Below are 27,338 nucleotides of genomic sequence, written 5' to 3'. Positions count from 1 at the left end.
ACTTTCTATGATGGGGCAGTGGTCAAGATCTGTCCTGTTTGATGTCATAACCACTAGCCACATGTGAATATTGATTTCTGAAATGTGGCCACTGTGGCCAAGAGATTGAAATGGTAATATTAGTTTTATTAATTTTAATGCACATAGCCACTTGTGCTCACTGATGGCCTTATCAGGCAGCACAGATAGCAGCAGATGACCACAGCGGCTGAGTCCAGGCCCCCCACTCACTCACTGTGGCCCAGCACCTGTGGACTTCACTTGCTTCATCTATAAAATGGAGTGGGCAATAGTCCCAACTGCAAGCAGGGATTTGCACGAGCACCGTGAAAGCACATAGAAAGGGACGTGCTGTTATCTAGGTCTTCTGGAGAATATGGGCTGGATACACGACCTGAGCAATAACAATTACTTGGTTTTCCACCATTTATTCAGCTCTTACACTGCGCCCACACCGCATGTGTCCCTAACCCTCATTTATTATTTCATTGCCATTTTTCCCATGGGGGAGCTGGGGCAGAGACAGGGCAGGGTCTTACTGGATTCCAGACTAGTCACTGAGCTCAGGATGGAGGAGGAGATGGCAAAGCACCTGGACCACAACCACCAAGTCAAGTGAATGCTTCTGGCCCCTCCACACTGATTGAGTTGTTCAGTGTGGGGATCATTTGGATCCAGTCTGCAAGAGGAAGAAAGTGCACCAAGAACAAAAGAACTCTAAAAAAAGAAAAGAAAAACAAAACCCAACCCTCCTGGGCTGAGCTTGCCACAGGGTAATGAAACCTTTATGACTTGCTGTGACTCAGAAGCTCAGAGGTGACATAGCACAGGAATGAATCAGTTCCGCTGATAATCACGTTTAAGCCAGTTTATCAGTGGGAACTAAAAACCTCACTTAGTCTATATAAAGTATTAAAAATCTAACATCTAACTGTCAGGAAGAAGCTTCATTTCATTTTACCTGTTTGCTGGTTTGTGACCTTTATCATCTTTTTCATTCCAATAGTGCAGCTTAGAAATTGGAAAAAAAAATTCCTGTCCCTTATCTTTCTTTCTTTTTTTTGACAAGTAACATAAAAAGTTTTATTTTTTGCTTATCCTTCCTCACTGTATGAATTCACTGCCTGACCACTTCCTGTCTCTCTTCCCGATTTCTGTTGCTGCTGCTTTCTTCTTCCAAACATGAATCCATTCAAAAAGCATTGAAGGAGGCTGGGTGCAGGCCCCAGGGATTTAAACACTGAGTCACATCCCCAGACTTTCTTTTTTAAAAAAAAATTTTTTTTTCTTAAATTTTCGAGACAAGTTCTTTCCAAGTTGCTTAAGACCTCACTAAATTGCTGAGGCTGGCTTCAAACTTGTAATCCTCCTGCCTCAGCCTCCCAAGTCGCTGACATTACAGGCACGCACCACTGTACCTGGCTGAACTAGACACCTTATGCTGGCTTCTCATGGTGACATGCTTTGGGATAGTCGTCCCTCTCAGAGCACTTACAATGTACAAAGCCTTTTCATGGGCTTTATCTTCACAACACCAGGAGGTGATGAAGACAGGTTTTTATACTCATTTTGCAGGTGAGTATATTGAAATTCAGAGAGATCAAGAGAGGCCAAAGTTGTAGAGCCCAGAAGAGGCAGGGAAGAAACAGAACCCAGGTCTTGAGATTCTTATTCCAATACATTTTCCCACTGCTTGGGAAAATGCATGGCTGGTTTTCCTTGTGCCTGACATCTCTCTTGTTTTAATTCCACCCTCTGTCCCTGTCCCAGGTCCACTGACAAACAACAGCCCACAAACACTCCTGACTCCCAGCACTCCCTCGGGTCTGCAGCAAACAACCAGCTCACTGAAGAGCCCAGAGGTCAAAGCCATTTGCAGCAAAGGAGGGAGGGCTGAGGAGAGCGGAATAAAACCGCTGGCAATGGTGAAAGTCCTGTTTAAAGAGATTGTTACTTATGACATGCCAGGGTCTTAGGCCCAGGGCACATGGAGATTGTCCTTTTATGCCTAGAAGAGATGGGATCTGATTGTCAAGATTTTGACTCGTGCTTTGCTTTCAGAATTATTTTGTGTGACTATTGTATTTTCTCTTGATAACCATCACTTAAAGGAAGGGAGGGCAGAGGGCTGGATCCTCCTAATGCTTTTCTGATGGAAGCAGTTGCAGATTTTGCTTTTAGCCCAACATTCAGCAATGTCCCCCACGTCTTGGGCACTTTCCTGCTTTCTTACTTGATCCCTACTCTGCCAGGAGACTTTTTTTTTAACTGTAGATGGACACAAGACCTTTATTTTGTTTATTTAGTTTATTCATGTGGTTCCGGGGATCGAACCCAGTGCCTCGTGCGTGCTAGGCAAGCACTCTACCTCTAAGTCACAATCCCAGCCCTGCCAGTGGACTTTTTAATCCCCGTTTTATAGGACGTTCAGGCCTTGAGAGACCCTCTAGACCCCATCTCCAGTGTTGGGTTAGAAGTGAATTTTGCCAAGAACCAGCCTTAATTCATTCTCTAACAAGTTGTGTCTCAGAAACATGCCACCCAAAAGCTGGAGTGGCTAAGAGATTCAGGAGCCAAACACCTACAGTCAAATTTTGGCTTTGTTTCTTGATAGCAGGTGGACCTGGCCAAGCTACTTAACTTTCTTATGCCTTGAAATAAGAATAATGATAACAGGCAACATCTACCAAGCCCTTAGAAGAGTGTCTAGCAGATTTGAAATCCTATATGTGATAACTGTTATTCCTGGCATTAGATATCAATTTTTATTAATGAGCAAATCTAGATACAGAAAGTTTGAGAAAGTCACATAACTGATAAGGGCTGAAAAAGCCACATTTTGCCCTGGCGAGTCAAAAGACAGGTTTGGAAATGAAGCAGACTTGGGACCAAAGCTCAACTCTGCCACTTAATAGCTCTGTGATCTTGGGCAAGTCATTAACATCACTGAACCTCGGTTTCTTCATCTGTTAAATGGGCATGCTGACACCTCCCTGGAGGGATTGGACATGGACGTGTTCAAAGTGCCTGGCACAGAGTGGATGCTTACACACCAGGTCACCACCGAAGCAGATGATTCAGGTGTCCCGCCTGCCTGGGCTGCCCCCACCTGAGCCGCGCAGGTGGCACGGCCAGGATGTGACTGCTCCCTGGGGTTGGTTTTCAGGGAGTAGCTTCCACGAGTCTTTCAAATCGACAGGCCTCACTGCAGTTCCCTTGGAGGATCTAGGTTTGATTCAAGACCTTGCTCTCCAGAGGCCAGTGGGGCATGGGGTGTAGAAAGGGGAGCAGGAACCCAGCCCGCCTCTGCCTGGCGTTCCCGTTTATCAGTGCTATCAGCAGCTGCTTAATAAATGTACAACACAGCCTCTCTTTGTATCACCGTTCCCACTTGGCCCAAATGTTTCTCTCCTGGAACCCGTTTGGCAACATCTTTCCAGAGCATTGGAGCAGCCGGCTGGGACTGGAAAGGGTAAAGTCAGAAACACTATTCAAATAGGTTCCCCTGGGTAGTCCACAGCTCTCTGTGCCCTCCCCCTCTCCTGGCCCTCTCAAGTCCTGAGGGATGAGGAGTCTCCTGCTAGTCCTTCCCAGAGCCCTCGTTATTGTGGAAATTACCCCAGTCCTCATGGCTGCCAGGGAGGACGTCACTGCCCACATGCCAGCTGCCCCAGGCAGTCTCTCAGGCCTGGAGTGGAGCCATATGGAAGAGTTATTCCACTAGGGCTGTCCCTTGCCTCACTGGGCACACCCTGTTGTAACTGGGTCCTGCCTCCCAGGCCCCCACAGCGTAGGGACCCCTGTGGTATGCAAATAGGGGCTGCTCTCTTGCCATAATGAGAAGTCATCTAATAGCTCGTCTTTGTTCAGTGCTTTCTGTGTGCCAGGCCCGGGGTGAGCGCTCTGTAGTCACGCTCTAACGTCATCATTAAAGCAACCCTGGTCTTAATACTTGGTGAATTTGTAAAGTCCAATTCACTTTTGGAAAAACTGCTATGTAGTAAGCACTGGTTGCGGGAGTGGGGGTGGATAAGGGTATTAATAAATATAGTAACAGTCTTCAAAGAGTAACTGCCTGCCTGGCCTTAATCCTTCAATTTTGGAAACTGCTTTGTCTCTATTTGCCAGGGTTTGAATTTCAGCTCTATCACTTTCTAGCTGTGTGACCTCTGATAAGTTGCTGAATCTGTCTGTGCCTTGGTTTCCTCCTTTGTAACTGGGGATGATCATAACAGTACTTAATTGTTTGTGAAGATTAAATGAGATAACTCATGGAAAACACTGGAAGCCCATCTGGTTCAGAGCACCGAATAAATTTGAACCATGTGTCGATGGGTGTCAGGGGAACTATGAAATTTTAGGCATGTGGTGGATGAATTTATGTGTGACTCTTCATCTCTCAGAAGAAAGGGGCCTTGACCTAGAAACCTGAAAAAGGTGAAGTACTCCTGATGTCAGGTTCAGGTGTGCAGCTGATCCTGGAGACCTGTTGCTCTACTTTGCTGACTGAGGAAGCCTTTGAAAACAGCACCCCCTCTTCTCCTGGGGCCATTTCAGAAAGATACAACAATCTAACCACTCAGCACTCGGGCACACTTCCTGAGGCTCACATCCCACTGAACTAAGAGGACAATTGAGATATTATCTCTATTATCTCATTTAAATTCACCAGTTTACACATGAGGAGCCTGAGGTGGTGATTGAGTCTTACTTCTTCCAAAGCTAAAAGCTCAAAAAATGGAAAGTTCACTGATTTGCAAGTCCAATCAGAAGAGCGGGGACAACACCTATCCTTTTCCCTGCAGGATTATCAGAATTAGTGGGATATGGCACAATTGGAAGTATGTAAAAATGTGTTATCGTTGAAGATGTTATGATTTCCATAGGCACCTGCCATCATTGGTTATTAAATTAGACAGGATTCTCTGGAGAAACAGAATCAATAGAATGCACCAGTTAGAAAGAGAGAGTGTGTGTGTGTGTGTGTCTAAGGAGGGAGAGAAGGGAGAGAGGGAGACAAATTTCTTTTTTAAAGGAATGGGTTCCTATGAGGATTGGCAAGTCTGAAATTTGTGGTGCAGGCCAGCAGACTGGAAACTCAGGCAGGGTTTCTATGTTATGGTCTTGAGGTGGAATTTCTCCAGGAAACTTCAGGTTTTACTCTTCGGGTCTTAGATGGAATGAGGCCCACCTACATTTTGGAGGGAAAATCTCATTTACTGTAAGTCAGCTGATTGTAAAGTGTTAGTCACATCTCCACATCATAGCTGGCCACCTGGCACAGAAGGGACAGTTAGTCTTGGGAGTCCTGGACTGACAAGGGTCCTGCTCACTGTCTGGTTGGTGACCAGCAAAGGAAAGGGTTCTATGAAGAGGGGGAGGCAGCTCTTCAGTTCCCCACCACCACCACCACGACCTCGCTGGGAGGCTGGCATTTGGGCTAATCACTGCAGTGGTGACCTTCCTGGACCCTAGTCAGAGGCAGGCGTAGCTAATCAGAAAACAGGAAACATCCTGAAGAATGCCCAGTCCTGGTTCAAAGTTTCTGCATTTGAGTCAGTTGTTTTGTTCAGGGCTGAAAGTATTTCATTCCTTTCCATCGGAAGGAATAGTCATCTTAATAAAAGTAGAGGTGGTGGCAGAGGGGAAGTAGGTGATGTGGAGAAGGGAGAGGGGGTTTCCTGTGTTTAATCTAATGTTTGGTGCCTGCATCTTTGACCTTAAAGCATTTGACCAATCAAATAATTGAATAATATAAATATCTGACTTTGTGACTGCTGATAAGGAACTATTATCTATTTTTGTTTGGTTGTTTGCTAACTTTTTTAATGTGTAAAAATAGGATTTTAATAAAATGTAATGTGTTCACGTTTTGATGCTAATCAGAGACTCCTCCTCAGAAGAGACTGAGTTGGAAGGGGAGGAGCTCGTGCTAACTACTTACTTTTTCCTTTCTAATCAAGGAAATAGGAGTGTGCAGGGGTCAAATATAAGGGCTTGGAGTGAGGCTAGACCTGGTTAGAGGGCTTCCTCCTAGCCTTATGATCTTGGGCAAGTTACCATTCTGAACTCATTTACTTATCAGCAAATGGGATAATAAGAGTGCCTACCCGACGGTTTTGCTGGAAGGAATAAATGAAATGGTGCATGTAAAGGGCTTAGCAATGCCTGACTTGCAGTGAGCACCCCAGAGAGGATAAGGCCTCCAGCATCAACACCCTGCGCCTGGTGCCTGAAGCTACAGGAAGTTCCTCCTCAATAGCTCCACCCATCTGTGGTCAAAGGCTTCTGCCCGGACTCCACTTCTCCCTTTTGTTCTTGACACACAACTGAATCATGTGTTCGGGATCATGTGTAAGGGTTGTTGGTGACTTGATTTTTTTCATTGAATTATGACCTTCTTGAATTTTCTGAAGTCCAGTCTCTAATATCCTCTTCTCTTAAGAGACTCATATCAAATGAAGTTTAGTAGGGCATGCAAGACTTTACAGTGTGACCATTACCTCTCCTGCAGCCCTCTGCCTCTACCTCTTTCCACGCCCCTTGGTCCAGCCAATTGGGTGTGCAGCGTTCCCAGACATAACAAGCTCTCCCTTCCCCCACAGCTAACCCACCCACCTGGTGGCCTCTTCCTGGAATGAGCTTTTCTTCTTAGATCTGCACTTTCAGTCCCTCCTTGTTAGTCATTCCCAAACTCCGCCTCTGCTTCCTCTGGGGGATCTCATCTGGTGCTTCAGGCTGGAGGTGTCTCTTCTTCCTTCTGGTGGATTTTCATCTCTACCCCTCTGATGGCCCCTGAAGTCCTCAGGAGGAGTCCTGGGGACTTGGAGATCGGAATTTTGTTTCATACCACCCCTCAGTCTCCCAAACCCGCCCCGAAGTCCCTGTGCCCAGGTTGGATACATCGTTTGCTGCCTTCTCCTTCCTGGGAATTTTTGGATTTGCCCTTTTCTCTCTTTAAAGGCTCCAAATTCACTTTTTTATGACTTACTGCTCACCCACCAATCCCTGGTTAGCGGTACCATTTCATGCTTGTTGAATGTGGGAACTTTTTCAAAGTTCACTAACTCACTTGAGAATCTGTGAGAACAGTGAATTCTCCCCCCAGAGAAACTCACAGAGGCATTGTTTTGTGTATTAGAGTAAATACTCTCTTTTAAAAATGTTTTTAGATGTTGATAGACTTTTTTTTTAAACTCATTTATTTATATGTGGTGCTGAGAATCGAACCCAGTGCCTCACACATACCAGGCAAGCGCTCTACCACTGAGCCACAACCCCAGCCCGTAAATACTCTTTAGGGAGTTTCATGATGCCCTGAACCTACTCATGAGCTTCCTTGTGGTGACTGCTCAAGAATCCAGGCTCTTTACACATATTATATGTACATATCTCCATTTTCCAATATTCTGAAGCTTCCAAAGATGTGCTGTGGTGTGTGGAAAACATACTCAGCTGTTGGAATCAGAGAGAGGTAGCTTCAAAAATCTGGCTCTGTTTCCCATTAATTGTGTCATCTTAGGCAGATTAACTAACTTCTCTCAGTTTTCTTGTCTGTAAAATGGGGATGACCTTGAAGGCATGGTAATGGTTAGACCCTGCAGTAGCATACACAGCCTGGCACCTACAGACAATTACTTAGATGGAGCTGCTACAATTGGGTGGAAAAAACCTTTTTGCCTAATCCCACTGTAGTTAAAAATTCTTTGCATGACTCCTCTTTCTCTCAAGAGCATTTTCTCACCCTATAACCAGACAGAGAGAGGAGTTTATGTCAGATGAGAAGAGAGATGGCTGTGTGGGGGGGTGGATTTTTGGACAGCTTACGGTGGCAGCAGAATCAGATCCAGTGAGAGGCCCTGTTGACCTCCTAGAAGGACCATAGTATAGTACAGGCACGAGCCCATGAGTAGGGTCATGCTGAAACTTAGAAAGGGAAGTCCGTTGGACTGTGTGATACCCACTCAAGTGGAAAAGTTAATGCTTAGCAGAGTGAGGGTCATGACTCATAGCCTTGCAATGTCGAGGTCTTGGAAGAATGAGGTGGTTAGTCCCACAGACAACTGTGTGCTGGGATCCCAGGCAATGTGACATTCAGCTGAACAAAACTACTTACCTCCTCCAGCCCACAGCAGCAGAGGGGAAACAATGGTCAAAGCATGGTTCAAAGTGTAACCACTGGTGTGACATGCCTGGGTTCAAATCCTAGCCTTGCCTCTGACTGATAGGTGACTTTGAATATGGTATTTAACTCCTCAGTGTCTTTATCTGTGAAAGGGTACAGACAGCAGTAATACATACCGCTTTAAGAAAATAGAATAATGCTTCTAAAACATTTAGCACTCAGAGATTAGCTTTGATTTTGGTAAATCTTTTAGGAACAGGAGTCCAAGAGAAGCCCCTGCTCTTTGGACTTTGCTCCAAGGAAACGTGAAGCACTGGCTACGTTTACTTCTTTAGGTAGGGCCAGGAGTAAAGGTATCCTCAAATCCTTCCTGCTCGTCCTAGAAGGATTAGAATTAGAATCCTTCTAATTCTCTTGCATCAGGCCTGTGGAAGGGAGTCCTGTCTTGTCTTTAAGTTGTGTTGAGGTTTTTAAACTCTTGAAGTCAGCATGGGCTTCAGGGCTGAAATTCCAAGTTTCTGTCAGGTGACACTGCCACATGTGAGCTCAGACACATTTTGTAACTCTGACCCTCAGTCTCCTTATCTATTCAGTGGTGGTACCAGCATCTCAAATATCACCTCCGTTGGCTTCTTTCTACAGCCAGCTGGCGATGCAGAGGTTCTAGGAGACCTGGGTAAGGGAGGGGTGGAGCATCACAGCACTCCGTGATTTTGAATCCCTGAAAGACTTGAAGATGGGGAAGATGTTTTAAGCCAAAAAGTGCCATTCCATTGGGAAGAACGATTCAAGTGGTCCCCCTCATAGGCAGATGAACAGGAAAATGTGGGCACATAGCAGACTCTCGGGTGATGTTCTTTGAAGAAATAAATAAATTTTACATGCTCTTTATTTCTCATTGATTGACTCTCTTATTTTTTTATTTGCAGATGAGAAAAAGAAAACAAAGAAAGTCGATAATGAACTCAACCCTGTTTGGAATGAGGTGACTATGGTTTTTTTTCAACCCTGCTTTCATGGATAAGCTACATCTTTGGGTCAGAAGTTAACTCTTCTCTCTTGGAAAGAGAATCTCTGCATTTTATCCCACCCACCCCAGCTCCTCATATTCCCCCAAGACAGCAGCGCAGTTCAAAGAGGGTGGCCCTCCAAGGACTGTGTCCTGCGGGTGGTGTGGTGAGCTGAGCGGGCTCATCTCCAGAGTCTCAGAAGGAAAGCTCATAATTAAAAACACATCTGCATGGGATTAATCAAGAACATATCACGTGGTGCTTTTTGTGTATCTAGCTGAGTAATGACTTTGCTTTTCTTATATTGAAATAAGTGATGTGTACTTAATATAGAAAATTTGAAAGCTTCAGGTGAAAATTAACTTTGATCCCACCCTCTAGAAGCAAGTAGTCAACATCAGTAGTTATCCATAAGTGTTTCTGAGTTAAATACATTTAATGAAATATGACATCTGAAATACAAAGCAGCAAATACAAGTTCCTATCCTACTTCTTACTATTGTATCCCAAGCATATGCTTATATTATTCAATTCAAAAGCATTTTTAATGACTAGGTAATATTCTATTGAAGGTACATAGCATAACTCATTTGTGCCCCCCACCGTTGACTCTGTATATATTTTCTAGGTGGTTCTGTATTTAATATTTTCATAGATATGTGAAAATTTTCATTTTTCCCACTATGTAGAATTTTCCTACTCTGACTAATTTTTCCAAAGTTGATGATCATCCCCATTGTTTATTTCAAAAACTGGGTCCAGTCTCCCTGCACAAGATCAGTAATAAATGTCTTTGTTGTTTTCACTGAGTCACCAGGCTGTAAAGACTTCCCCTCCACCCACTCTGAATCCTTTCTTCCTCCAACCAGTTTCACTATCTCTATAAGACAAGAGGAGCATCCTATCACACAATGAGATAAAGATGAAAGCTTCTTACTCCCCCTCTGGAAAGCCCTGCTGGCCTCATGCAGTTTGCCAGGGAAGTCCAGCTGTCTGTAATTTCACTGGAACCCGGAGCAGCCACATGACCCCAAGTGCCACGAGAATAAGAGACGTGCCTGGTTGGTCACTGTGGGTCCCTACCACCTGACACAGAGCTCCAGGATTAAAAAGAAGAAAAAATATGTTTATTCTGTGTGTTTTCACTTCTTCAGGTTTTCAGTCATCCCGATTTTGTCACAGGAATTCAGGGAGCTAAAAATCCACCCCTCGGTTCTTGTGTTCCGATGACAGAAAATTTAAAGTCAGACACCAAAAGCCGTGCAAGAGAACTTTATTATAATTGAAAGTAAAGAGAAAGTGAGGTGAAAGTAAAATAAAAGCAAAGTGAGGCTCGAGCAGAGACCACGAGAGAGAGAGAGAGAGAGAGAGAGAAAGAGAGCGAGAGAGAGTCATCTCCAAGCAGAGAACCACAAAGGAAACAATGCTGTCTCCAAATTTATTACTGTTTGGTGTTTACCAGGAGAACTGGGGACTACCTGCTGTACTCTTTGCCAGCTAGGTGTTCAACTGTCCTTCACATCAGGCGGAGGAGTTTTTGACCTTAGTTGGTCCTCGCCAACTAAGAACTGTCATGGTGGCCATTCTATTTAGTGGGGCTTCATCTCCAGGTCAATCCCATGTTAATGTGGGCACTGGGGTCAGTAACTAGTCAGAAGTTACCTTAGTGCATCTGCGCTACTAAAGGACTCTTTCTTCCCAGAGAAATGAAGACACTGATAGATACAATTCCTAACTTCACATCAACTTCAGTGGACCCTGCCAAGAGTTAGTCCCATTAATCCTTTTCTCTTGACGTGTTTTCCCATTAACTCCTTTGCTTCTGTTTATTTTCTACAAGTTAACTCCACCCTTTGCTTTCTCATCTACTTTGGAAGTAGTTTAAAGAAGACCCTCAAGTAATTTAGAGAACACTCGTGACCTTGCCATGCATTTCACTGCTTATTTTTAGCTCCTACTACTCACTCAGTCCACATGACCAATGGCAGAGAGCTGGTTTGTCATGTGAATTCGCATGTCCTCTGCAGTCTTCTTCCATCTTTTTCCATTTGTTTTCAACATGGCTTTTTTTCCCCACTCATATTGCAAAACTACTTATCAAGTAAACTTTCCAACCACATTTTATAACTGAAACCAAACTTAAATGAAGTGCCAACCTTAAACCCATTGGGATTGGTGTATGGGTTCTCATGTGAGCTACAACACAAGTTTTCCCTCCATTCCAAACCCACTACAAGGCGCCTCAAAGCATTATTTGATTTGTTTAATTTGTTTGTTACCCAGCCAATCAGAGGCATTGAAGGTGCTCTCCTGATTTTCTTTGCACTTTTATTAGAAAGCAATGCATTGCATTAAAACCAGGAAACTTGGAAAGGTCATTTGACTACATTATTGACCACAGTGGAACTTTAAGTAAGGGGCCGACGCATGTTAGAAAATGTTTTCTTAGACTATTCATCTTCTTTGTGTGATAGTGATATAATTAAGAAGAGCAGATCACTTAAAAATAAGTACTGAAGGAAGTATTTTCACAGGTAACATTTCATTTTATTCTTGCAACAGCTCTGGTAGGCATCCAGTCCAGTTCTGACCATGAGTCAAAGGTTCAGTGACCTGTCTAAAGCCACAGAACTGGGGAGATGGGAAAGTTGGGGCTGCCTGCAGGTTCTCTGAGTCAAAGGCTAGGCTGGGTCTCACACCCCTCAGCAGCTTCCAGGGGTAGAATTTAATAGTTTCTACCTAACCGTAGAATTAAGTCCAAGAGCCTGTCATGGGTGAAAATTTCACCCCAACAGGCAGTACTGTGCATCTTATTATGTTCTTTGATCCTCTTAACAGCCTATTTTCATAACCTTTATGTGAACAGATTTTGGAGTTTGACCTGAGGGGTGTACCACTGGACTTTTCATCTTCCCTTGGGATCGTTGTGAAAGATTTTGAGACAATTGGACAAAATAAGTAAGTTACTTTCAGCAGTTTTTCTCATGCCACATATCAAGTCACTATTGTTTATTTTGTTGACAATCACACTTGATAATACTTCCAATGTAACAGTGCTTTAATTCTATGCTCCTACTCCCTAAGGAACCAATATCGGATGTGGTTAATCAATCACAGCACTTTTTTCCAATGATGGCAGTATTTCAAAGAGTCTGCAAACACGGAGCCACCACGAGTCTATCTGCAACTTCTTGGTTAACTGTACATAGTCACTTCTCGCTTCTGGTTGTTTATCCGAGCTGTGGCTATACTGGACACAACACGAATCCTTCCTTTTTCTGATTATGTGTGGCCTATATACATCTTCATACTGTATCTTTCAGATTCATATGGGAGTGGTCATTGTGGTGCCCAGGGTGACACCAAGGATTGTTCTCTGGGTAAAGTTGGGCAGGAGTTCCAACACTGGTCCCCAGGAGACAGAATGACCTCAGTAAACTTAAACCAGTCCTGGAGCTGGACTTTGGTCATGTAGACTCAGAACCTAGTCTTATTACCAACTCAAACTAACCAAGTTCCCAAGGAACTAATACTTTAAAACCAGAATACCCACTCGTTATCTTATAATGGAAATCAATTGCCTGATGGGTGGGCATGGCTGTCCTCTGATTCATTTTTTTCAAGCCATACTACATGATGAGCTAGATTACTCTTGATTGAAAGATGTCATTGTTCATAATATGTGCTATTTAATTAATAATGGGTTTGCGAAGAGAAAAAAGACCTAATATTTATTTATTTTTAAAATTTATTCTTTTTTATGTATACAGACTGCATTTTGATTCATTGTGCACAAATGGGATACAACTTTTCGTTTCTATGGTTGTGCACGATGTAGATTCACACCATTCACGTAATCATTCATGTATCATCATGTACACAGGGTAATGATGTCTGTCTCATTCCACCATCTTTCATGCCCCTGCCCCCTCCCACCTCATTTCCCTCTACGTAATATAAAGTTCCTTCATTCTTCTCTTACCCTCCACCCCCCCACCCCCATTATGTATCATCATCCACTTAGGCAAAACATTCAGCCTTTAGTTTTTTGGGCTTGGCTTATTCACTTAGCATGATATTCTCTAATTTCATCCATTTATCTACAAATGCCAAAGTATTCTTCTTTATGACTGAATAATATTCCATTGTGTATATATACCACAGTTTCTTTATCCATTCATCTATTGAAGGACATCTAGGTTGGTTCCACAATCTAGCTATTGTGAATTGAGCTGCTATAAACATTGATGTGGCTGTGTTACTGCAGTATGCTCATACCGAGGAGTGGGATGCCCACATCAATTGTAAGAAGCATTTCAGTTTTTTATAATTAGTGCATTTAAAAATGCATGTCTTAGCTCAGGCACATGTGGTACAATCAGAAGGCTACAATGAGAGCAATAAACTAGGATGAGTTAGTTGAGGTAGAGCGACCATATGCTCTGATTTGTTTGGGACAGTCCTGGTTGCTGTCCCAGTTCAAGGATTAATAATACCCCTTTTGCTGTCAATAGCGACTTGGTTTGAACATTAAATTAGATGGTCACCCAGTCATTGGGGTCTTCCACTCAAGGGTGTCAGACTTAGCCTGGGCAGACATCAGCACCCTGGACAGTACACTGATAGAAACTGCCATGTTCATCTTTGATGTGATCCTTTCATTTGTGCTCTGTGGCCAACCAATGCCCCTTGTGGCTGATGCAGTTTTTTCCCTTAAACTATGTAAATACATTCTAGCAAATTCTGGTCCCGTTAGTCTTAGAATGAAAATCACTCTAGCTTTTTAAGGTTATATTGCACATCTTAGCTTTGAACCATTATGTGATTTTTTAAAACTCCCACCCCAAATCTCAGAAGACAGTTTTATTTCCCGCATTTTAAAGTGGGCACTAGAGCCTCACAGTACCTTGTAATTGTTACTAATAATATTCCTTTCTCTTCTTTGCTTTCCTTTTTCTGAAAATGGAACCACTGTTGATATTGTAGGCCAGCCCTCTCCAATAGAAATATAGGGCAGGGTGCATATGCAACTTAAAATTCTCTGGTAGTCACATTGGTAAAAGTAAAATGAAAACCGGTGAAATTAATACTAATTTTTGTTTGTTTGTTTTTGTGGTACTAGGGATGGAACCCAGGGTCTCACCCATGCTAAGCAAGCACTCCATCACTGAGCTACAGCCCCAGACCCTAATATTTTTAACCCAGTATATCCAAAATGTTATCATTTCAGCATGTATCCATATTTTTAAAATCATCCAAGATATTTTACGTGCTTTCTCTTCCTTATTAAATCTTTGAAATCTAGTACACTTATAGCATGTCCAATTTGGACAAACCATACTTCAAGTTCTGCATAGCCATGTGGTTGGAGGCCACCATATTGGACTGGATAGTTCATACCATGGGTCTCAAAACTCAGACCTCTCTGGATCCTCTCCCTTTTACTTCTTGTCCAATATGTTTCCAAATCTTATGTTTTCTTCTTTCTGTGATCTGTGCCATGTGTTTTTATCCCTGCCCATAGCTGGCAGTCTGATTGAGGCCTCCATCACTTTGTGCCTATTTTAACATGGTAGTAGAATCTGATGGGCTGCCTCCCAGCTACCATCTGTCTCTAGCTAAGTCCTTGCTTTCCTATCAGTTCACATTTGAGGGAGAGACAGAAAACAAACAAATGCACAAATATGCAATGAGTCAGGTACACTGTGAAGTGCTATGAGTTTAGGAGGAAGCTGTTATATACAAGGAAGAATAAAGCAGAGTGAAAGATTAGAGAGTGGTTGAGGGTTGGGGACCAGGGGAGATGCTATTTTATATGAAGTGGTGACAAGGTAAGAGTTGAGCAGAGACCTAAAATGAAAGAATGAGCTGTGCTGCTCTCTGGAGGAAAAGAACATTCCAGGTAGAGAGAATGGCAAGTACAAAGGCCCGGAGGCAGGAAGGTGTTTAAGAGACTTGAAGAGTCCAGTCAAGTTGGAGAGCAATGAACAGGAAGGGGCGGAGTCGGGGGAGGATAAGAGGTCAGCAAAGCTGTGACATCCATGGCTTTGTGAACCTAGCATGGGCTTTGGATTTCATTCTCAGTGGAATGGGAATTGGGAATTCATTAAAGGGTTTTGAGTATGATCTGACTTATATTTTTAAATGATCATTTGGGCCTTGTGTTTAGAGACTGGATATAGGAACCAGTTAGGAACAAGGGAAAATAATACTGGGAGCCTGTTATGTATTTATTTTACAAATACATATGAAAACAGTGGGGCCCTGGGCTGATAGAACGAGGGGAGAGAAGAAACCCCAGTCTGAACTCACCCTGGCACCATTTCAGGGGTCATGTGCTTTCTGCAGAAAGAGCTGATGTGCAGTTGATCTGAACCTGGACATTTTTCTAATTCTGAACAACAACAAAAAATGCTATGGGTTCTGTTGTAAGAGGGTCCTTCTAAAGTTTAGGACTCTGTGCATCTTGGAGTCATGGTGTCTGCTGAGCATATGTGGTCACTATGGTGTTATGATGAGAGAGGAATGTTTAGGTGTCATAGAAAAAGGTAAATTCTAGGCAAAATATGAAGTAGATCTGCATCACTCTTTCAATCTTTCCCTCCCCACCCTCTCTTCCTCCAGCTGATTTTTCCCGGGCACCCAGTGTCCTTATTTTCCAGGGCTTCCTCCGGGGTACCTGCTCAGCCTGCCTCCTGAGCCGTGCCCAGCGCTCTCTGACACACTCTTTCCCAGAAAAGCTCACCTGCCCTGTGGCTCTGCCTTCAAGGTCCTGGTTTAAGGTGCTGAGAAACCAACCCCAGTGAAGGTGCAGTGGTTGCTAATTGTGAATTGTGCAATCTTCCCACAAACACTGGCCTTTGGACTGAAGCCAGGCACTTACCTGGAAGACTGAGCAAAACAGGACCTGTAGGCCCTGTGGCAAGGTCACTGGGGCAGGAGTTTTGAGCTCAGAGATGTGTTCTTGGTTGTGCTGCAGATTTCACTGAATAGTGGAAGGCTGGCCCCGAGTCAGCTCTGTGCCCGGCAGGGCATGAGGGTATTATTGCTCTGTCACCTCTGCCCTTCTGTACCAAACAGTGTGCCCCCATTATCAGAGGGGCATTGTTTCCACCAACTGAACTCTACACAGACCTTGGCCAAATTACCTGTACATTTTAGAAAAAAGAAAACCCTCTAGGAATAAGACATATGTTTGAAATATGTATGCATTTTGGTCTTTGGCCCCAGATTGTCTTCTTGGCTTTTCTGCTGAAGATTTGGCCTTGAGGCTTCTGTGGACTGTCCAGTGTGGGAATGCTTCTGTTGCCTGGAAGCCCAGGGTGGGGGTAGAGCATTTTTCTTCCAGTTTAAGGAATGTCCTGCCTGCCGGCTTGCCTGTTGCCATGGAGACTGGCAGCTGCAAACATTTCTCTCTTGGCATCTGTTTGCCTGTCAGCGAACGGCGCCAGTGGCCTGGGTTGGCCTGTGCGCCAAAGCCGCACCTTGGACAGACGGGTCCCAGGTGGTCCCAGCATTCACAGCCCTGGTGCAGCAGGACTGCCCCTTCTCAGGTGCTGGGAGCCGGGTGGGTTGTCCAGTGCCACCACTGCAGTCCCTCACATCAGGGTCATCCAGGCAGCCTTGCAGACTGAAGGAGGGTGACGGAAGAGTCAGAGCAGCTTCTTGATCACATGAGAGACAAAAATGACATTTTTAGCTGTAATGTCAGAGTGCAAGGATTTTCCCAGTGACTGAAGAATGAGAGTTCCCTGAGCAGATAAGGCTGTCCCTTAGACTAACATATGAATTCATTCTCCCACTTGATCTTCACACTCACCTACAAAACGGGTCTGTTTTTCCTCAGAGAGATTTAGTAACCTGTTCGCAATCATACCGCAGGGTATGTGTCCATCAGCTTGTTCATGTTCAGGCCCATACTCTCTCTTTCTTTTTTTTTTTTATTGTAAACAAATGGGATACATGTTGTTTGTACATGAAGTAAAGGCGTACCATTTGTGTAATCATAAATTTACATAGGGTAATGTTGTTTGATTCATTCTGTTATTTTTTCCCTCCCACCCCTCTTTTCCCTCTATACAGTCCTTCCTTCCTCCATTCTTGCCCCCCTCCCTAAACCTAACTCTAACCCTAACACTAACCCCTCCCACCCCCCATTATGTGTCATCATCCACTTATTAGCGATATCATTCGTCCTTTGGTTTTTTGAGATTGGCTTATCCCACTTAGCATGATATTCTTCAATTTCATCCATTTGCCTACAAATGCCATAATTTTATCATTCTTTATGGCTGAGTAATATTCCATTGTATATATATACCACATTTTCTTTATCCATTCATCAACTGAAGGACATCTAGGTTGGTTCCACATTCTGGCTATTGTGAACTGAGCAGCTATGAACATTGATGTGGCTGTATTTCTGTAGTATGCTGATTTTAAGTCCTTTGGGTATAGGCCAAGGAATGGGATAGCTGGGTCAAATGATGGTTCCATTTCAAGTTTTCTAAGGAATCTCCACACTGCTTTCCAGAGTGGCTGCACTAATTTGCAGCCCCACCAGCAATGTATGAGTGTACCTTTCTCCCCACATCCTCACCAACACCTGTTGTTGCTTGTATTCTTGATAATCGCCATTCTAATTGGGATGAGATGGAATCTTAGGGTGGTTTTGATTTGCATTTCTCTTATTACTAGAGATGTTGAACATTTTTCCATATGTTTGTTGATTGCTTGTAGATCTTCTTCTGTGAAGTGTCTATTCATTTCCTTAGCCCATTTGTCGCATTAGGCCCATACTCTTTTCTTAGGTTATACTAGAGGCCTTTGAGCACCAATAGGAACCAAAATATACATCAAAGGATCAATGATTTCTTTGCTAAAATGGAAGTTGTTTTCTTCCTAATTTTGAAAAAAAGAAAAAGCTGTTAATATCAGAGTATTGGCAGCTTTTGTAGGTTCTTCTCCAGATAAAATCCGTAAAATTTTTGTTCTGTTGAATAGGAAGTCACATATGCTTCATATTCTACAATGGACATGATTTGTTGAGAGTTTACATCTCATCTCATTTAATTTCACAATGACTTTGAGAAGTGGAGAGGAGACTTGAGGCTCAGGGAATTGAGGCTGGGACTCTGATACCTTGGCATTCTGGCCCTGAAGCAACCCACTTGAGTTCCTCAAGAAGACCACCTTCAGGAGGCTGGACTTGTAGGAGTGAAGTGAACTTACAAGTATGTGTGTGTTGCACACACAATGCGTACACATTTGTGCCTGTTCAGGGGAAGAAAAGAGGCACCGAGCAGGGTTTCTGCATGAGCTGTCCCCTCTTGATGTGGTGTCCTTTCCCTCATACTGCAGTAGATATAAAATTTTGTCACTTGGCCTTAGCATCTCTGATCACCCGGCCCAGAATAGTCCCTCCTGGTCACTGTCCATCTCATGCCCTGTTTTATTTCTTCAGAACCCTTCTTGTGAAGCTCTAATGAGCACAGGAGTCTCTGGGCAGTTGGATGTTAGGGTTGGGGCTGGGGCTGAGACAAGTGCTCAGAGTATGTTGGTCTGCACTTCTGTACCCAGCTCAGTGTTGATGCTGCAATGTTCTTATCCAGTTACTTCATCTGCCCGCTTTGCTGGACAATAAACTCCATACCCTTGTTGCTCAGTGCTGTGCCACCAACCCTGAGTGCAGGGCCTGGCATATGGGAGTCTCTTGGTAAATGTTTGTTGAATGAATGAATGAAAAAATGCTCTATTTATTTAACATTTAAAAATCACCCTACGGAGAAAAGTTTTACCACATGCACCTCAGAAAGAGCCATTAATCTCCAGGATATCTAAAGAACTCAAAAAACTTAATACCAAAAACACAAATAACCCAATCAATAAATGGGCCAAGGAACTGAACAGATACTTCACAGAAGAAGAAATATGATCAGTCAACAAATATATGAAAAAATCTTCAACATCTCTAGCAATTAGAGAAATGCAAATCAAAACTACTCTAAGATTTCATCTCACTCCAGTCAGAATGGCAATTATCAAGGATGCAAGCAACAATAAATGTTGTCAAGGATGTGGGGGAAAAGGTACACTCATACCTGGCTGATGGGATTGCAAATTTGTGTAACCACTCTGGAGATTCCTCAGAAAACTTGGAATGGAACCACCATTTGACCTAGCTATCTCACTCCTCGGTTTATACCCAAAGGACTTAAAATCAGCATACATATCAATATTTATAGCGGCTCAACTCACACTAGCTAAACTATGGAACCAAACTAGGTTCCCTTCAACAGATGGATGGCTAAAGAAAATGTGATATACATACACAATGGACTATTACTTAGGTTAAAGAAGAAAGAAATTATGGCATTTGCAGGTAAATGGATGGAACCGGAGAATATCATGCTAAGTAAAATAAGCTAATCCCAAAAAACCAAAGGACGCATCTTTTCTCTGATATGCAGATGCTAATTCACAATGGGGGAGTGTGCTAGGGAAGAATAGAGTTACTTTAGATTAGGTAAAGGGGAAGAAGGGAGGGGAGGGGGTGTGGGGGTAGGAAGGACAGATGAATTGGACATTAATACCCTATATACATGTCACTACACAACTGTGTGATCCTACATCATGTACCACCAGAAGAATGAGAAGTTATACTCTATTTATGTAAGATGTTGCAAAATGCATTTTACATCATGTATAATTAATCAGGACAAATTAAAAAACAAAAACAAATTCTAACAAGGAAAAAAATCACCCTATGGCCATCATGTTAGCCCACTGGTAAAGAGCAACTTCTGTGGAATTTGCCCTCGTCAGCTCTCTGGAACAGTTCTGATTCCAGCTTGGGTTTAAGCAACAAGCAAATGTCTGTCATTTGGTAGAGAGATGTGCAATAACACCAAGCTCCCAGGAGGGTGGTAGAGCGGCACGGTGGTATTCTGGAGTCAGGCAGAGGCTGTTTAGAGACCCAGCTCTACTGAGCATGCACAAGTGACCTTGGGCAAGTTACTTCATCTCCCCAGGCCTCAGAAGTCTCAGTCATAAAATGACCACCATAGTGTAGCAGTTCCGCTTATGCTAGGATGACAAAAGGGGGATAAGATTTACTCGCCCTCTTGACAACTGAAAAACTAGCCCAAATGCAGTAGTTTTCAGATATCACTGACACAGGACAGCAATATCTAAGAGATATGCTCCTAAGAGAGGGGAAGCAAATGAGGAGAGCCTTGAGTGCCAGTTGAATGCCTAGGGAGACCCATTCCTGAGCCACAGTGCGGGAGAGAGTCCCAGGCAGACCCTAATTGTCTCCCAGGGCTGGAGAGATGCAGGTGGGAGCCTAGAGATGCCAAGGTGACTCAGGGACCAAGAGGAAAGGGCAACAGACAGAGAGGGGGACAGAGGGACAGAGACATCCAGACACAAAGCAAGAGAGCGAGAGAGAGAGAGAGAGAGCGAGCGAGAGAGAGAGAGATAGAGAGAGAAAGAAACAGAGAAACAGAGCTCTCCAGAGATTGGCAGCAAATTCCCCTTGACTCTTCAGCTGAGGGCTGATCAGTGAGGAAACTATTGATACAGGGGAAAGAGCCACCTGCCAAGAGGCAAACAGCATCGTCCTGGGGACTCACACAGGACTAGGAATAGTTTATGTTCCCACCACTCAGAGTGGAAAAACCTCGTAATTCATGGAGAAGGATTTTACCTTAGTAATATGGAGGGGAAAAAGAAAAAAAGGCAATAGAAACTGACCTGAAATTCCTGAAATGGCATGGAAGATAACATTAGTAGGCGTGGACAATGAGCAGTGTATTATATTTCACAGATTTAAGTGCTTGAGCATGAGACGTGGAAGATACAGGAAAGTTCCAAACTGAACTAATGGAGATGAAAATTATAATGTCTGAGATAAAATGACCATGATTAGCTCTCTAAGAGTTTGCATTTCTAGTATTCTTTCCTGCCACATGTTTGTGCTTGTGCACGCAAAACCACCATCCCAGGCATCCACACCCACATGCAGAGAAGTCAGCAACAATATCTGAATCTAAGACACCATGCAAGACATCTGTTCTGCTATATTGTGTGTAAGAAGGAGATAACAGAAACCTTAATACACCTACAAAGAAAATTATCCAAGTTCTGCATAACAGGCATGGGCAAGGGTCCATCTGTTGATGCTGAGATTAGGTTGGATGTTAGTTCTGCTACTTACTGGCTGGGTGAGTCTTGGCAAGTCTCTTCATCTTTTTAATGGGGAATAAAATACTTCCTCAATAAAATCTAGACAAAAGGGCACATCTAATATAATTAAGGAAACATTTCAATTTCCTGATGGAAACATAATAGCGAACGCTTTTGTGGGTTTACTAAGTGGGAGAGATTGTGCTAAAACTGTTCTTCACATAACCACATTTCATCTTTATTACAACTCTCAGTCAGTCTATCCCCAACTTATAGATAAGAAAAATATGGCTCAGAGAGATACGCCAAATTGGGTAAGGTCACTTAGCTCTATAAGGGAAGATCATGGAATTAATGTATATTCAAATCATCTTACACAGAGCCCAGAGCCTCCAGGATTTGTTCTGTGGGTGTGATGTGATGTGATGTGTGTGTGTGTGTGTGTGTGTGTGTGTGTGATGTGTGTGTGTGTGTGTGTGTGCGTGTGCGTGTGTGTGTGTGTGTGTGTGTGATGTGTGTGTGTTAAGGTTGTGGACCAGTGTGCTAGAATGTGAGAGGACAGCATAATAAACACACACACACACACACACACACACACACACACACATACACAGACATATGTAGCAATTAGGGGGCTATGAATTAGAAAGTGAAAGGAAAAGATTAGATTGTGAAATATGCTAACTGCCTGGGTCAAGTTTTTTTTTTTTTTTTTTTTTTTTTTAAATTAGAGAAAACACAATGAGTGTGGTTGAGAATGAAATTAGCTTGCCAGGGCGGAGTATCTGTAGATCTGTCTTCCAGCTTTTTCCACTGTTATTCCTCCTAGTTCTGAGACTTTGCCATGTGTCCACATGACAGTGGGGTTTATTTAGATGTCCCCTTTCTCTCTCGGGTGTGGGGAGGTGGCATGACTGCTTTTCTGACTGGAGTAGCTAGAAGTCTGTGTAGAAACCTTAATCAGAAGCGGATGTTACCGTACAGCAGAATTCTCAGTTCTGATTTCTCTTTAGTTCCATATCTGTAGCAGAGCAACAAAACTACGGAAAGATCGTGGTTACTTAGGGCTGGATGTCTCTGGATGCTGCAGAGGCTGTACTTTGCAGTACCTGGGGAGCCCCCAGTTAAGGAGCTGAAGTCCTGGGGCATCTGTTCCAGTCTTGTGAGTGAGCAAGGATGGACCACATGCCCAGAGAAAGATGCCCAGGGAAAGAGAAAGGAATTTCCTAACAACAAGACTGAAATTCTCTTCGCATTGCTCTTTGGAAGATGATCTCTTAGGAGAGGAAGCTTTATTTTTTTCAGGTCCGGGGATTGAACCTAGGGGCACTTAACCACTGAACCACACCCTTTTTATTTGTTTTGAGACAGGGTCTCACTAAGTTGGTTTGGGTCTCGTTAAGTTGCTAAGTCTGGCTTTGAACTTGAGATCCTCCTTACAGGTGTGCACCACCATACCCAGCTACATAGGTTTTTTGTTTTATTTTTTGCAGTACTGGGAATTAAACCCAGGCCTTGCATGTGCTAGGCAGGCACTCTGCCACTGAGTTCTATCTCTAGCCTCTAGGAGAAGAAGCTTTATAACGCACAAATAATTTGCAAGGTCATTGGACTGTCTTCAGTGACATATCAATTCATTTATTCATCATATAAATATATACTAATGCCTACTCTGGGTCAGAAATAGCTTTGGGCACTCACTGGGGGAGCCCTGTGCCTTTCATGGAACTAACATGTATTTGGGAAGAGATAATCACCAAATAACTACACATCTAGTAATACCAGATGGTGATGAGTGGTAGAAAGAAAGTAAAGCAGGGTACAAAGAAAGAAAATGACAGGGTAAGGCGAGTGTGTGCTGTTAGGGTTTTCATATAAGGATTGGTTTTGGGGGTTCTTCTGTAATGAAACCTCTCATTTTATGAGACCTCTGGATTCAAAAACTTTATTCAGATTCCACTACATTGGATTTCATGAGTTTTCCACTGCAGCTGAAGTTTGCCTCTGTCTAACTCTGGAAATAAAAGTTTCCTCCCAGACAGATTTGTGGTACCCGTGGCCTCAGCATAGGAAGGAGGCTATCTGTAATGGGAAAGAGAAAGGGCTGGTTTGAAGAACTTTGCACAGCACTTGTACAGGAGTGGAGGTGGGCAGTGACAAAGGGTTCTTGCGTGTTCGTTCCTACTCGCCCGCCCCCTGCATGATGAGCCCCCTGTAGCTGGGGCTGGACCTGTGTTCAGACCAGCTTTCCCTGCAAGTACTGGCCTGAGCCACATCCTTCTAAGCTTCTTTGAAATTCTCTTTTCTAGAATGATGTCGGAAGAAATAATAAAAGAATTATCCTTTTAGCCCTTATAACAGCGCCACCAGGTAGGAGCTGACACTGTCAGCATTTACAGACAAGGAGACTAAAGCTCAGCCAAGGGGACCCGGGCAGATCCCATACAGCACAAGACGACGCGGAGCTGGTCAGGTCTGCCTACCTCCAGGTTCAGAGTCACTCTGCTGTGTGGTCCCCCTTACCTTATAAGCCACAGGGGCATGAATGAATAAATAAATGCTCCAATGAAGGAAAAGCTATGACTGTGATTATAATGGTTGAAGGAGTTGGATGGAGTCAGACCCAGAGAACTCTACTGACCCATCTGAGTGGGCAAGCATGGATTCAGACCGTTGAGCCTGAGTGGACAGGGGAATCAGTCACACGGAAATAAGAAAATTAGCAGGGTATAGTCCTTTTATTTACAAAATATTGAGCCAGGTGCAGCGGCGCTCTCCTGTAATTCCAGCCACTCGGGAGGCTGAGGCAGGAGGATTGCCAGCTCTAGCTCAGCCTCAGCAGCTTAGCAAAAGCTTGTCTCAAAATAAAAAGTAAAAAGGGCTGGGATGTACCTCAGTGGGAAAGCACCCCTGGGTTCAACAGTGACACTGAGTGTCTTTAAGCTACCAGGCATTAGGCTGGTCAACCTGTTCCTTACAGCCACCCGGTAACTGACGCCCACCACGTGGATACTTTACTGGACTGGGGGCTCTCTGGTGGGGAGACCTGGCCTTCCATCATCCCACGTTAAAAAGATGTGGCTTGTGGCAGGACAGGCAGGGGAAAGGAGAGCAGACACTGGGCCAGTACTGCCATGACCTTTGGGCTAGGTCCATGCTGCTAAAACCAGGAAATGGAGTTTGTTAAAAGGATAGGGGAGGCTTGTGCACAGCAAGGTTTGGGAACTTTTGAGGACCAGTGTTTCTCTGTTGTTTAAAACCCATACTCCCCTTTTAATGAACGGGAAAGAATGCTCCAGGTTCTCCCACAATCCTAGTGTTCTGTTCGTTATGTTAAATGGTTGGCTTTCTATGCACATTTCTCAAATGAGAACCTGCATTATCACATTGGATGTTTTCAGAACCCCCCGTGCCCCCTGTTCCCTGATCCTGCTTTGCCAGCCGCCTTCTCTTCCCCCAGCCCTGCACTCACCCTCCTCCTTCCTCAGACTCCCGATGGAAGTTACTGGTCTAGACCATTGTTTCTCAGACTGTATAAGAATTGTCGAAGGAAAATGTCTGGCTCAGGGTCCTGGGAACCTGCAAAGACCGAGGTGTTGCTGCTGCAGGGAGGCACATTCTGAGAAAGAGCTCAGGAGATAATCCAGAGGCTGACAAGGGTGGGCCAGGGGTCTGGGAGGTGCGAGTGGATGGGAGACATGGGCAGATGCTCTTAGAGGGGCTTTTGCCTTGGCAAGGGATTCTTGCAGTGTTATTTGCTGACTTGGCTCTGTTAAAGAAAAGATTGTTCAGTGACACTCATTAAAGCATGGTAAGGAAAACTTTATCCAGGACCATTGCCACAGTCAGAGGGACCACTGCAACCAGGTCTTGCAGAGAGAGAGAGAGGAGAGAGAGACTGGGCTCCACTTCACAGACAGCCTGTGCAAGGAACAGGGTAGGAACTGGGGGGTGGAAAATTTCTAAGAGGAAACATCAGGGATAAGGGGGATTCTAGCTAAACCAACCTAACAGGATTCTTGCTGAAGGCAGGCCAGGGTGATCAGATGTCACATGGGGGATGGTGGAAGATGAAGAATCCGATCAGATACGGAGTTGCTAAACTGACTTAGCAGGGTTCTTGGCTAAAAGGCACTTTATAAGGAAGTATACGGGAGAAGGTTCGGGAGGCTGACTAAAGTCTGGTCAAGCAAAGGATCTGCCCCTGCCTTTCCTACTAGTCTGATTCTGGTTCACATTAAGGGGACTGCTTGGCTCTTGCACCTATTGGCTTGGGACCATAGGGGGGACCCTGATGAACTGGCTCAGGAGAAGGATAAGTGTGGGGACAGGAGTTGGAGACCCAGCCTTGGAACCCCGGGGCCATACAGGCCTGGCCAAAATGAAAAGGCTCAGCCTGCGAAGAGCCCGTGCTTCAAAGCATGGGAGGTCAGCGTCTTCAGTTTCTCCACACGGGACCTGGGGCAGCTTGGGAACTTTTTTTGTTCAATTCAGCTTCCAGAGGACAGCAAGACGGTCCTCTACTACAGTCCCTGGAGGCAGGAACAGCACAATGTGTGGTTTATTTTCCAGCCTCCAACATATTTTTCCTTTTCTTCATGAAGGAATTTCCAGTAAACCCTCCTGCAGTAATTAATCCGTGTGGGCTGTGTCCCGGCTGCAGAGAAGGCTTGGTGTACGTGAGCTCCCCTGCTTAAGAACCCAGCCAGCCTGGCCTGACTCATCACAGAGGCATGCAGCTCTCCATGTTTGCGCCAATGCTAATGGGAGGACATTCTCCATTCCTCTTTTTTAAACAAACTACACTTTGTCTATTTTAAGATGAACAAAATAGTCAAGGGATTTCTTAACCAGCACTTGAAAAACTAAATCGACTGGTTTACCATTAAACTCTTTTATTCCCCCAATCCTAATACCTGAGTTAGGATTGTCAAGTCATTGTTCCCATCGCTTGAGATTAGTTCCCTGTCACACAGAAACCCAACTCCAAGTCATATGACATTCATGGACTGAAAGGAAAAGGAGCATGACTGTGTTTTTCTTCTCTTTAAAATACATCTGCAACTGATTAATGCCACAAGTAAAGCCAGGGAGCTGAAGAGCCTTTCGCTGCAGTTTCCTTTTGAGCCCTGGTCTGCCTGTTTTGGTGTGGGGTGTAGTCCAGGGGGAGACTGATTTTTTTCCATGAAATACAGGGCAATTTCCCCACTCCTCTTGTACCATCATTTTGTCCCATTCATAGCAGTAATAATATGAAAGAAAGAAGGCGCCTGGTTCAGTGTCACCTCCTTTAAAGGAATTTGGCTGTGGTCAGATTGAGCTGTTCCAATCCCCTGTGGAAGAGGCCAAGTCACCATTCCCAGTTTTTCACAATATTCTGTATCCAGGCAACGCAGCAGCAAATAGGCCTAGCCAAGCCTGCCTGGGAGTTCCTGCAGAGCTCCGGCTTGCCCAGAGGGGAAGTTTCTTTTGACTCACAATTAAAGTTCTTAGAAGTTATAACTGTCCCTTTTTTCTCAACCCAGCCTCGCTGTAACAATATCTCTGGGATTATAGTTTTTCCAAGTTTCCATCTAAACATACCAGCTTTATTTCAGAAAAAAAATAAAATAAAATCTAGTTTCTTTTACATGTCCCCCCACCAATGAAAGCATCAGAGTCTTATGATGAAAAAGCAGATTTTTAGAATGGGACTAAAGATTTCTAAAAGAAGGAATTGAGGTTAAAGTTTATAATTGGCTTCTTTTTACTTTACTCCATTCCTGGTCAGTGATCTGTTGCTACTCTCTCATGAGAAAGCAAAAGCAGAAGATACTGGTTAAGTCAGATGGGAGGGTGTGAAGCCATTCAGGATGAGAAAGAATCAGCAGATGGACTCTGTTTTAGGTAAGCTTGTTCTCTCCATTTAGCCACAAGCCCCACGATTCCCTGCTGTCACTCACAACACTCACTGTGTTCCACATTTATGTTACTGGCCTAACCTTTCCCCCTGACACGCTATGTGAATTAGTTTTGTT

The 27,338-nt window shown here is 44.0% G+C and overlaps 1 protein-coding gene across 4 annotated transcripts in view; it reads left to right on the top strand.

Moving 5' to 3' along the window:
• Positions 1-27,338, top strand: part of Myof (myoferlin) — a 150,488-nt gene that overhangs the window by 11,722 nt on the left and 111,428 nt on the right. For all 4 annotated transcript variants that reach the window (XM_047552796.1, XM_047552794.1, XM_047552795.1 and 1 more), the window contains exons 2-3: positions 9,055-9,110; positions 12,002-12,093. In XM_047552796.1, coding sequence (XP_047408752.1) covers positions 9,055-9,110; positions 12,002-12,093 — 148 coding nt within the window. The remainder of the gene's footprint in view (positions 1-9,054; positions 9,111-12,001; positions 12,094-27,338) is intronic.

This window comes from Sciurus carolinensis, chromosome 5, assembly GCF_902686445.1.
Source record: "Sciurus carolinensis chromosome 5, mSciCar1.2, whole genome shotgun sequence".
NCBI lineage: Eukaryota > Metazoa > Chordata > Mammalia > Rodentia > Sciuridae > Sciurus > Sciurus carolinensis.
The sequence above is the reverse complement of the archived record's forward strand: the minus strand, read 5'-3'. Positions and strand labels throughout refer to the sequence as shown.